The sequence below is a fragment of the Cygnus olor genome, chromosome 14 (assembly GCF_009769625.2).
Source record: "Cygnus olor isolate bCygOlo1 chromosome 14, bCygOlo1.pri.v2, whole genome shotgun sequence".
NCBI lineage: Eukaryota > Metazoa > Chordata > Aves > Anseriformes > Anatidae > Cygnus > Cygnus olor.
The window spans coordinates 10,736,921-10,749,635 of NC_049182.1; the positions used below are offsets into that span (position 1 = coordinate 10,736,921).

Consider the following 12,715-nt stretch of genomic DNA (forward strand, 5'->3'; position numbering starts at 1 on the left):
AGGAGGAGGAAAAGCAGCTCCCCAGCTTAGTAAATCCTTGCGAATTCTGGTTATCCTATCAGACTCAGCAGCTTTTCTTCATGAGTAAGAGTGGAAGCACATGGAAAGAAACCCCCAAAATCTTCCCAAAAGCCCTACTGCAAGCCATCCATACAGGAGCTAACTGAGAAACGCAAGAGTTCCCTGGAGCAAAACATTCACAAGGCCACTGTTCCTAGGGTCTGCTGGGCCACATAATGGAGAAAAACATGAGATAGATTTGTTTAAAGGCAGCTCAAAGGTCAGAAGCAGAGCAATTACCTCTACATAGGGCTCTGCTTGCATATCAGCAGGATTCATTGAAACCCTACAGAAAAGGCAACCGTGCACATTATGGGCTGCAAAGGAGCCTGGGACTGTCCACACAACATTGCTATGGCAGAGAGGCACATCTTGCTAAGCAGAAAATAGTAACTAGGACCTCTGCACACCTCCAGCTCTGATGCAGATGCAGTGGGAGTGGGGAAAGTCAGGTACCACAGCTGGACAAGGGACGAGTTGTCTTCCACCTCCTTTACGAGGCCTTTGTGGGAGCTATCAGCATCCCCACGGTTGTCCTGGGAGAAAAGCCCTAAGGGATGCAGACAGCACTGATACCTGTGCCAAGCAGGTTAGTGGGCTGGGAAGGGAGTAGAAAGGAGGCATCATTCTGCTTTTTAAACTGATCCCACCAAATCCTCTTTCCTCCCCTCCCTTCTTGGGAGTTTGCTATTGTCTGTAGCTAAAGCTTCCTAAAAAGCAATTTTACAGCCAGTTAGCTCAGCCTCAGGCAACCCCTCCTTGCTGAGGTTCACGTTTCCAGCGAAGCAGGCTGGCCAGGATCAGCTCCAGGCCACTTGGGCTGTACAGCGTTTGGAAGGCTCCGCTCTCTTTATAAAAGCTGTTTCCTGAAAGATCTGGCACAGCCCTTACACAACTGGCCCAACTGAGCTCATTTGTTTTCTTAGTTCATTCTTTCCTGGGGTCTCCATACCATCATCTCTCCCAGCCAGCATATGTGTAACCCTTAATGGGAATTCCTGCAGCGAGGACGGAACTGTCGTGCCTGCCCTGCCCTGCCCAGCGCGCCGTCCCCTGGGATCTTCTCTCCCACCAGCTGCTCCTGACACTGCTCCAGGGACCACAGCTGATCCCATGCACAGGCTGGTGCAGCCAGAGCTGTTTCAAAGGGCCATCCTCAACACCACATGAAGCTGGGCAGGCTGTGCCAGCGGCTCAAAGCCAGCAAAAGTAGCCAAGAGTCCACTTCACATTCCCCTATACAGCAGCAGAGGCTTTCCAGGCACAGTGCTGGAGCTGCAGCATCCCGCCAGGCCAAATCTGACCCCACCGAGCTGTGCTACAGATGAGGTTGGGGCTTATACCTGGGAAGGGACAGCCCTGGCCCTAAACCCCTCAAGGGCAACTGCTCCACTCCCCTTTGGAGAACCCAGCTTTATGACTGAGTGGGCTGAAGGACTTTCACTTGTGAGAGCACTTTCTGATACACAGATCTACTTCAAAACTCCCAAAATCTCTAGAAATTTCCAAGAAGCAAGTCCTCAAAACAAACAGCAATAACAAAAAGTGACACAACGCAAACGGAGTTCCTCTGGGCTGGATGTTGTAATGATGGAGTAATCATGGAGCTTTCTTCCCATTCCAGGAAACCAGCCTGACAAACAAACCCAGATGATACCTTCTCAGGTCGTGGTGGTGACCCTAAGTTTGGGAGGTTTAGGGCTTTGCCAAGAAAGCCAGAGCTGTGTGAGGCACAGGGTCACAAGAGACACTTTGGAGAATTTCAGTGGTCACAATGTCTAACGTTACTCTGCAACCATCTTCCCAGACAGCGGCATGCTTTTAGTACATCACTGGAGCCAAATCTCCACCGGTAATGAAATTCAGATGCTAAAAACGTGGATTAAAATGGGATCGGGAGAAAACTGCAGTACTCACAGAAGCTGAACATAACCAAAAACCTAGCGAGTCTGAGCATACATACTAGAGCCACATTTTGCAGGGAGAGTGACCCAGGCCCGTGTGTGCTGAGCTCACTCAGATGGCACCCCTAGGCTGAGATAGATGAAGTCTGGGTTCAGCTGCATGGTACAAAATCCACCGCCACCCCAAACTGGGAAGGCCGAGAACTGCTGCAGAAAGGAACCATCCTCCTTAGCACATCCCCCAGCACAGCCAGAAAATAAAGCTTTCCCTTACACCCAAGTGAAGTCCTCTTTCAGAAGCAGAAGCTTGCAAGCCATCTCACTGAGGAGGTACGGCTCGTGGGAAAGCCACCATCTCCCCACTTAGTAACACAACTTCCCTGAAGCAAGAGCGCTTCTGAAAGTGTCCCATGGGGATAGAGAGATAGGAGATTTCCTATCTAGTGACGATCTCCTGCTTAGAGGTAGGCCACCATTCCATGCCGCTATCTTCTCACCACAGCCAGCCCTTACCCCTTGCTGGCACCTGAAAGTGCAAGTGGTAAATAAACCCAAAGAGGCCAACTGTTGTACATCAATGGTCTCTCTTCTCAGCTACTCTAAGCCATTGCAGAAGTGAAAAAAATAATTCAAGAAAACCTTCTGCATCTAGCATGGTCTAGCAGTTTTCCACATCATGTGACTATCTCTAAAACCTGTATTATTTAATCCTGTTGTAAAAAGGGAACCACAGCAAAAGGGCAAACACCTTGTCCTGGTTTCAGTTAGGACAGAGTTAATTTTCCTCCTAGTAGCTGGCAGGGTGCTATGTTTTGGATTAGAATGAGAAGAGCGCTGATAACATGCTGATGTTTTAATTGTTGTAGAGCAGTGCTTACACCAAGCCAAGGACTTTTCAGCCTCTCTCTGTCCTGCTAGCGAGCAGGCTAGGGATGCAGCAAGAGCTGGGAGGGGACAGACCCAGGACAGCTGACCCAAACTGGCCAAAGGGGTATTCCATACCATCTGACGTCATGCTGAACAATACATAGGGGTGGCTAGCCGGGGTGGAGGGGGGGGCCGGCTGCTCGGGGATAGGCTGGGCATCGGTCAACGGGTGGTGAGCAATTGCATTGTGCATCACTTATTTCGTACACATTATTACTATTAATACTATTATTATTATTATTATTGTTATTATTCTTTTCCCTGTCTTAATAAACTGTCTTTATCTCAACTCACAGACTTCACTTTCCTGTTTCTCTCCCCCATCCCGGAGAGGGAGGGGGGAGGGTGAGCGAACGGCTGTGTGGTGTTTGACTGCCAGCCGGGCTAAACCACAACACACCTCTACAGAAGAAACACACAAATGCACAAGTTCCTGTAGAGGACGGTCATCCTCACTACCCCGAACTGCTTTATTACACAAGATACAGGCTTTACTTTCTGGGAACTTCAGCTCCCTTTTTTCCTCCAATGGAAATCCCAGTGACATGCTGCTTAGCGAAAGGAAACTATTTCAACACAAAGAAGAACAAACAAATATCGATGAGTCTGCTGTGAGAAGCAGGGCTCCAACCAGGCTTCCTGAGCCTGATGCTACCTTCCAAAAATAGCGGCATTTTGGTGGGAATTCTTTGCAAGTGCAGCGCAGCCAAACTGTAAGTCCAATTTTTCCAAGTTATGCCCTTTGCCAATTTGGCTTCCTTTTTTTTTCTCCCCAGTCTTTGCTGGCAGGAGTGGTTGTGCAGCAAAGGCTTTTCCTCGGCATTAATGTCAGGTGTACTTTGTTTTTGCTGATGTTACAACACAAGGAACAAGCCAGAAGCAGAAATCCCTCGGTGAGAAATCCAGACAAGATTCTCTTACTCTCAGAAGGGGGTGTAAATGATTTTCTTCAAGCCAGTCAGAGAAAACTAAACCCCACTGAATGTCTTTATGTGTCTAGAAAAGCCAGGAGGCAGAACACAGCACAAAGGGCTACATTAAATAGGCCTGACAGTCACTGGAAGTGATTATGGTACCATGACATTTCTAAATACGCCCGTTAGCTACTTGTGGGTGGGGGTAAAGACAACTTTGTGGTCAAACACATTAGCTATGGGTGCATGAAAGACTCCCAGGGTCCCCTCAGTCTGGGTATTTTTGCATGCCACATTAGGGCTCTTTTTTCCCCCTGTAACATCAGCCTCAGAGGGCAGCCACAAGCAATCCTCTCCACCACAAAGTCTGAAATGGGCCACTGCATCTGGTACTTGGGCACACAAATCCTCCACTGCACGTTGGACCGGTGGTACATGCGCCATGCCACAGAAATCCTGTCTTTGAGCAGCCAGTCCCAAACATCACAGGAGGAAGCCAAGGCTGTCAGTCAGCTTGATTTAACATATGGAATTCAATCGTTACTTCTTTCTCTCTGGACGGCCCTTTGAATTACATGGGACAGGAAAAACAGCATATGAGCATTTCCTGGGGAGCCTCACACCATCCTCAGCTCTGCGTCATGCTGGCCGTGTCTTTCCCAAAAATAAGCAGGCTGCTGTGGGGTTGCTCCTGGCAAAAGTGGTGCAAGTGGGACTGCTGGCTGAAGTCACTCGTTAATGCTTTCTGGAGGGAGAGGGAAGGGGCTTAACACTCACGGGGTGCCCTGCTAACACACATAGATGTTTTAATGGGCACAGCGCTGTCTGAAGAACTTGCTCAGATGGCTCAGGAGGTAAAAGCTGAAGCATGTGTATATTGTCACGTGTACTGGGACAAAGCTCACTGCCATGACAAAGCCAGCATGGTTTTACTGGAGCCCACTCTCCTACCTGGCAGGAAGGGGATGATCCTTTGCTTGGGGTCTTTCTGCCCTCCTTCCATCGGAAACTTGTCCAGCATTTGCATCTAGAAAAGGAAATGCAAGAAAGGTGATTAGAGTCAGCAATATGCCCACAACACAAAGCCACACTCCCCAGGAGGCAAAGCCTGTTTTCCAAACTAGCAGTGTCCTGAGACATTGTACACAGCATGATCAGTCAGGGTACGGTGACCACAACACCAAGGATCTAAAGAAGTGCCAGAAACACAAGATCTTACCAGCGTTTCAAGTCATTTCTTACCACTGATGCTGCTCACCACTATCATTTTGCTCAGCATGGGTGGTTAACATCACCTGCATTTCTGCAACTAAGTGTCATCCTGATGGACCTCAGTCACTAGAGCTCAGAAGCTCCTCACAAAAAGGCGTATTTTAAGCTCAAGGAATATATTAGCTCAAGCATAGCACAGCACTGACACAGCTCCTGGACTACAACTGACTTGGACTCAGAGCACAGCCTCATGCTTGCAGGCAAGACCATAAAGTTATGCGTCAACTTTGGGGAACGCTTTGTGCTACAAAAGCTGTGACGGATAAATGTTTGAGAACTTCAGCACTGAACGAATAATTTCCTGATTGATGCAACTGCACGGAGACTGCGCTCGGTAAATTCGGTCAGCTAAGAGAGGTGATAGACAACTCTCACTCTTGTCGGTGTCCACTGGGTGTCTGTACTGGTGCTTCAGGGCATGTATACCCCTTACGTAGCTTAAGACCAAGCCCCTAGCAGGATCCATATCCTTAGCATTTCCCACATTCGGCCTTGCTGGAAAACACTACTTGGATTGGACTTCGCACTTAACAGAGCAGAAGAGGGGAAATGTTCATCCACCCATCCTCCAGCTCAGCTACTCCCTCCTTCGGAAGGAAGGGGATGGAGATGCAAACTCTCCCTTCTTTCCCCTAGGGTATGGGTCTGAGCTCTGTCTCCCATCACTTGAAGAGCTCCCTGGTCCCCCAGGTGTTTGAAGCGGGCTTTACACCCTCTTCTGTCGGAGCTATTGCACTCCGCATAAATAATTAAGCGCCTATGGAAGCAATGGAGACAATCTGCCCAGGAATTGCCCTAAGCACACCCTCCTACAAAGCCTATACAGTCATTTTCCTCTCGCACAATTAATATTTAAAGCATTTCGTGCAGAGAGGAAACTACGCAACTGGAGAGACAGAGACACCCATCCTGCAGCAGCCCCACGGGAGGCAACACCGTGCAGCCAGACAAACATACCGTGCTCCCCTGTGCCAGCTGCTCAGCCACAAAACATCAGAAACCCACTCATCACACGGAGCCCATCGAGAGCTGCAGGGTCCCAGCACCTGGGTTTTCATGGATCTTGTTTGGCACCTATTTTCCCACATTTACAGGAGCCATCTGCCCCTAGCTGAAGGCTGTGGGTTCCTCCTCTGCGAGGCATGAGCTTGTTTCAAGTGTGATGGTGAAGCTAAGCCCCATTTTTGTCCATAGAGCACCTCTGCTCTGGCACATCAAATACTTGCCTTTTTTTCCCTTGGATCTTAAATGCACCAGGATAAAATTCTTGAGACTTCGTGGAGAGGGGGGCAGAAGGAAGAAGGCATTTTTCCTACTTTGCGATTAAAAAATATATATATAAACCTCCCCCAACACTCCCAAACACAACAGGAAAACCAAAAGAATCTCTCAAATATTCCCTTCGAAATGAAAACAAGCCATCTCCAAACCAGGATGACAATAAGCCCAAGCAGACCGTGCTTACAGCTTCTTTCCACTACAAATTTTAGAGTGTGTGCAACCGAGAAAACGAGCGCAGACTCAGCAGTAGCCAGGGATGGCTCTGACGTTACCGGCAGCCACAAGCGAGCACGGCCAAGGTAGCACGGCTTCACCAGGCTCCCGGGGCACGTAAAACCCTCCCGTTCTTCCCTCAACCCACAAGAACGAAGGATGGCCCAACAGCTACCCTGCACAACACCCACGCTGTGCCACGGCGGGGAGCGGCGGAGCCTGGCCGCCTCTAACCCCGACTCTTCCTGTTTGGAAGAGCTCGTTAGGGCTTGTGACAGGCGAGGGACGAGCAAAACAAAACAAGTCACAAACGCCGCACATCTGATTGCTGTTAAGCAGCGCAATATTTGAGTCCCTGGAAGCTTTCCCCTCCTCTCGTCTTTGAGCACGAGCTGAGCATCTCTCATTCCTGGAGCACCAAGAGCCTCCAAGGCACAGGCGGAGCAGGCTGTGGTTTCTCCAATGCGCACGTGCCTGGACGGTGCCCCTGGCCAGAGCTGCTCCCAGCCGTGTGATCCCACCAAACCAGGCCAGAACTTCAGCCCAGAAGCTCCCCGTTGCCTGCTGTTTCTTGACCAAAGTGCCTCTCATGGCCGCAGCTCAGCAGAGCAGGAGGAACCCCGGGGCTCTCCTGCTGCAGCTGCCCTGCTCCCCCGTCCCTTGAAGGAGAAAGGCAGAGGGCTCAGTCCCCTGCATCCCACCCAGCCCGGCTGCCACACCACACAGCTCCAGAGAAGGCAGCAGCACACGCCACTTCATCAGGTTTGCTAGACATAAGCCAGTGGTTGAGGAACAGCTAGAAACCCACTCCAAAGAAAACAGCCCCAGAGCTGGCTCCGAGCACGGCAGGCAGTCTGTGTTAGCAAGATACAACAGCCCACGTCTGCAGAAACCAGCCTGCCAGTCACGGGCTGGAAGGTCTTCCACTGCGGCACCACAACGTAAAGCTGCAGCGAGGAGAAGAATGTAACAGCAGTGGAAAAAACTCAGCTTCGGGGCTGGGAGGTGCCACTGGAGAGCCGGAGGAACCCAGCTGCCAAGTCTCGGCATTTTGAGGTTCCCTGGACCCTTTTCTGGCCCAACCTGTCCCAGCTGATTTTGCAGGACAGAGACTAGAGCACAGATTGTTGCACCGCTCTTGCCCCAGAACCCTGGAAAAAGTATAGAAAATGGGCAAACGCCCGACAACACCACACGCCCTGGGGGACAGATGCACAAACAGACACCAGAAGACGGTCTGTAGAAACCGAGGCACACCAGCGAGAAGCCAGGCACGTTTCTTCGCAGAGCACCTTCCTGCTCAGCCTCGGCAGGGAAACGCGCTCCCCAGCAGGCAAGGAATTTTGGAACAAAGGCAGCGAGCACAGGGAGACTCCCACAAATCATGTCAGCAGCCAGGGTTTCCATCCAAGCTCCGAACGAGACCGATCACATCACATTCCCAGAAGGGAAAACTCGCCCAGCCATCCAAGATCCAGGGGAGGGGGGTGAAAAACAGGCAGACAAGCAGCAGACAGACGCAGAGCCCTTTGGAGCGCAGCTATCCATGCGGAGCGTGGGGCAGCACAGAGGCTAAGAGCCAGTCTTGCTCTCAGCAATGCAGTCAGCCAGGGTGGGAAAAAAAAAAAAACAATAACCCTATTGTTTCTCCCCCTCCAAGATTATTTAAAAGTACTGAAGGCAGAACCTTAAAAAAAGAAGTAGATGCAGTAGATGCATTTTGGTGTCTTTTTGTTAGGCAGGAACTCGAAGCATTGCAGGCACTTTTCACCGATTCATTTGCAGAAATCGCTGGGCTGGACGGTGCTCACACCCACCCGTGCCCTGCCTCCCTGCACCAGGACCATGGCACGGAGGTCCCAGCGGAGCACCAACCTGCAGCAGGGCTCCTCCTGGCAGCACATCAGGACAGGGCACAGAGCCGTGGTTATCCCATTATATATATCTCCACCACCAATTTACCTTATCTTATCAATTTGCTGTTTTCCTTATTAACCTGGAGAAGACAGTGGGGTCAGCACTCGTGGCATGAACCGAGGAGCTCTGCGTTCCCCTGTCGGCCTGTGGCTGTCCATCAGCAGGACAGGCGATAACGCCGTCTGGGCACCCGGGGAGAGCGAGCCCTTCGCTAGCAGCTTTGTATCAACAGCTAACACACTGGCAGGCAGCTTCTTCGTTAACAGGAAACTCATAAGATAACATCCTAATTGAATCAATTATCGGTGCTGCGGGCTGCCAGGGATCCTAGGGGAGGGAGAATGCATGCACTCAGCAGTATTCCCAGGAAGCAGAGCATTCAGGAAGGGCTTTGCCCAAATAAGAGCTGCTAATGCAGACAGCATAACGCCGCAGGGATGGATGGCTGCTGGAGGAGCAGAGCTGCCAGCATGCCCTATCGTTTTCTGGCCCCAGCCAAACCCAGAGAAGTCTCTGCAAAAAATTAAACCAAGCGCCAGTAGCTAATAAGGCACATCATCGCTTTGCTTCTTTTCCACTACGGAGTGGAAAAGTTTCTCACCTTCATATTCTGGTGGGGAAAAAAGATATTATTTTTCATTTAAATCTGGTGTGGTGGAAAGAAAAACGTGATAGCGAAATGCATTCCCCGACAGCAATGAAGTGGAAGGGGCACAGGTTGACTCTTGCTGCAAGTGCTCTGCAACTGGGGGGGACTGTGGGATTGCTCTTGTCAAGCTGCTGTGGCCAGCTGGGAAGCTTAGGATTTCTGCTTCCAAGTGTTGCGACTTGTGTGGGTCACCCTGGGACTGCAGAAGAGAAAGCCAGTCTTTGCCAGCTCACCAAGGGGATGCTGCATGTCACCGAACAGCCAGATACACCAGCAGGGGATGGTGGTGATGAAACACCCAGGCAAGGAGAGCAAACTCTTCCACTCTTGCACAACACCAGGACATGATGCATGGGCTGCGCTGAGCCGCAGTTGCAGGGAGAGGGAAGTTCCCTCTTCTCTTCTTGGCAGGATTTGCTTTGGCTACGTGACGGGGGTTCGGAGTAAAGCCGTATTTCTCTGCTTCGGTCTCACAAGCAAGAGCTGACCTAATCCATGCCTGCACCGGGCACTGCCATTATTACCCTGAGCCCAGAAGTCAGCTTTTGACACCACCCAAAGGGGAAAAAAAAAAAAGAAAAAAGAATTCAACAAAACAAAAGGCTTCACAATCCGGTTCGGCGTGGGCAGCAGAGTCACAGGAGGCTCTTTGTGAAAGCGACAGCCTCCCACTGAGAGGAGGCAGCCGCTTCCCATGGGGAAAAGATGGGCCTGAGCCAAACCCGCTCTCACCCCACACTCCAAAATTCCCCTCGGTCCCTGTCCCTAGGGAGAGGGGAAGGCAGCAGGCGGACGAACATCCTGCGTGCCCCACTGTTCCCATGGAGGCCAGCTCCAGCCAGGGACATTCACACGCACCCCTCACTCTGACCTCCTTGACTCCCTCAGCCAAAATCTCCTCTAGACGTGTCCCACTCATCTCGAAAGGCAGCGGGAAAGGGAAGCAGGTCCAGACACTGCCTGTTTTCACAGCAGCACCCACAGGGCCATTCGGAGACGTGAACCAAAGCCTTTGCAAACGCTCTCCTGCAGATCAAAGCACCCTGGCACCCCAGAGCCAGCTTGCTCGGGGAACATCTGCCAAGCAGACAGTCTGCAAAGAGAGCAACATCTGGCAGCGGCTCACGGGCAGCTGCTGTTTAGTCTCCTTGCTGTGCTCTGAGAGGCACCTTCCCGTCATCTCCACGGACTGCCTGGGAAGAAACAGGAGGCGGAAGCACAGCAGCCCAGGAGACAGAAGGACCAACGTGGAGCAAGCTCAGACCCCAGGCGTTGGTGATGCCGAGCCTGGGGAAGGACTCACTGCTCTGCTGTTGCTGCACCACCACTTTGACCATTCAAAGCCACCTGCCCTGGAGCACCCAGCTCACTTTGACCATTCAGCGCGAGTTGGGTGTTCAAAAGACAGAAATTAAAGGTGACAGACAGCACAACCAAGCAACGTTCCCTGATGACCACAGCTTCCCCCCAGTCCCTGCTTTTCTGATGCAAGGGATGAATTGAAGCGCATTTGACATGTTACTGGGCAGGGTGATCCTGACCTGCTCAGCACTAGGAAATGGCATCACAGAGGCCAGATTGTGAAAACCTGATGGAAAACTTTAAGCGTGGCTCAGCAATAGACAAAAAAGAATTAACTGAGGTCAGAGAAAAGGGCTACACAAATTGGCAGCAGCTGCCACGGCAAGAGAAATTTCCTATGAAATCACAGGAAACGTTAGACAGAGAGATGTCAGTGTCTGTGAATAGCTCCCTCGCATGGAAAGGGAAGCGGGCACGGGGCAGGAAGCACCCCCGGCCACGTCCTGCCCCGGGCAGCCCCCCAAAAGCAGCGACCGCCAGCCCCGCACCTCCCTGGCCCTCCTGTTCCTGTCCTCCACGTGGGTTCAGGGAACCAAGCGCAACGTGAGGTCTCCAAGAGCAACCGGGCAAAATGCTTCTGTTGTCCAGAACCGGAGATGTTTCCAGCCAGAGCACACGCTGGTTCTCTGAGCAGAAACCTTGCCAGCGCTTGCTTGACACACATCAGCTAGAGCAAGTGAGAGCCAGCAGACTGGGCACTGCACCGTCACCGGGTATTCCCAACAAAGCAACGGCTGGACCCAAGCATCTAACCCCTAAAAGCCTTTATTTGACCTCAGTGTAACGAGTTTTGCATTTCATCATCCAACCTCGAAACTTAAAACCCCAGAAATCACTAACGGATTATCCAGGTCAGTCATTCATTGTGAGAGGCTGGGAGTTTGTAATCACCGATGTCACCATCACAGCCCCACTGCAGCAGACGGGCCAAAGACAAAGTCATGGAGGGAGAACAAGGGATACCCTCGTCTCCAGATACAGCACGCTCTGGGCAAGTTTGGCCCTACTTCCTGCAGTGTTTTGTTGTTTTTTTTTTTTGCTAATGGATTTCCAAAAGCACTGAAAACTCATGTCCGAAGATGTTAGAAGCCTACGTGCTTTCACAAGCAATGAGTAGCCCTGGGTGTCCACTCTGAGGCACCCAGAAAGCAATCCGACAAATCTGCACCTTTGCAGAGCCCAGCTCTAGTAAGGCATCAGGTGAGGCACCCCAAAATGGTAGGATCCAGAATCATCACCCATTCCTGGATGGATCAAACTATTCCTGAAAAGCATGACTTGTTTCCCCTTCTATCAAGAATATATTTGGGAAAGACTATACTGCTCTAAAAATAAATTAAAAATAATAAAAAAAAAAAAAAAGAAAGCCTCACATTTGGACAGGAGCACAGTGCCTCTGCCCCCAGCGATCCCAAAGCAGTGATCTTCATTAACACAGCCTCCTCACCACGTCGGCCCCTCTGTCTGCTTCTTGGGCCATTTAAATATATATAGCTCTTTACATCCGATTTAGGGGTAGTGAATCCTGGAAACCATCATTCTCTTTACAGTACTTTACTAAACCATTTCCCACAGTTTCTGATCACTGCAGCACAGCCTTCAGATGGCATCGGGCTGGGCAGGCAGGCCCCAGACCATACCAAAGAGCACTGAAAGCTGCAGCTCTCCACGTCCACACCAGGAGCGGAGCATTAACGCCAAGCAATCAGTAAGCATCCACACCTCACCAGGGTGACCCAGCCACGGGAAATGACTCTTGCCAGGAGACGCGCTTGGGAACTGAGCAATACCTGGGGGTGATGCTGGTCTGCGCCGCTTCCTCTTCCCCTTCCTCGCCATGGGAACTTCCCCATCCAGCACACCTGGCACCGCGTCAGCCCTGCAAGGAGCCTCAGCACGGGAGCAGGGAAGAGCTGAGCCACCTGCCTCAGCCCAAAGACCACAGGGCAACCACCGAAACCATCCCCTGAGCTGTCCCGGCAGCAGTGGTCGCAGGGAAGACTGCAGAGACAGTTTATATTCACCCACATCCTGCTCTGGGATGCTAGAGGGGAGATCTGCCTGGAAGACCACGAGGTCATGAGACTGGGTTTCTGTTGTGGAAATGGAAACACCGGTGGAGAAAAACCAACACATTTACCCAATTTTGTGTGTTGAGCAGCTGAGGTGCAGTAAGGGGGAGGGAGCTGAGGTCAAAGGCTCCAGGCAGGACTTGT

General features: G+C 51.3%; 1 protein-coding gene across 8 annotated transcripts in view; it reads right to left on the bottom strand.

Moving 5' to 3' along the window:
• SH3PXD2B (SH3 and PX domains 2B) overlaps window positions 1–12,715 on the bottom strand; it is a 75,512-nt gene that overhangs the window by 37,080 nt on the left and 25,717 nt on the right. For all 8 annotated transcript variants that reach the window (XM_040573924.1, XM_040573930.1, XM_040573925.1 and 5 more), the window contains one exon: window positions 4,757–4,832. In XM_040573924.1, the coding sequence (XP_040429858.1) occupies window positions 4,757–4,832 (76 nt within the window). The remainder of the gene's footprint in view (window positions 1–4,756; window positions 4,833–12,715) is intronic.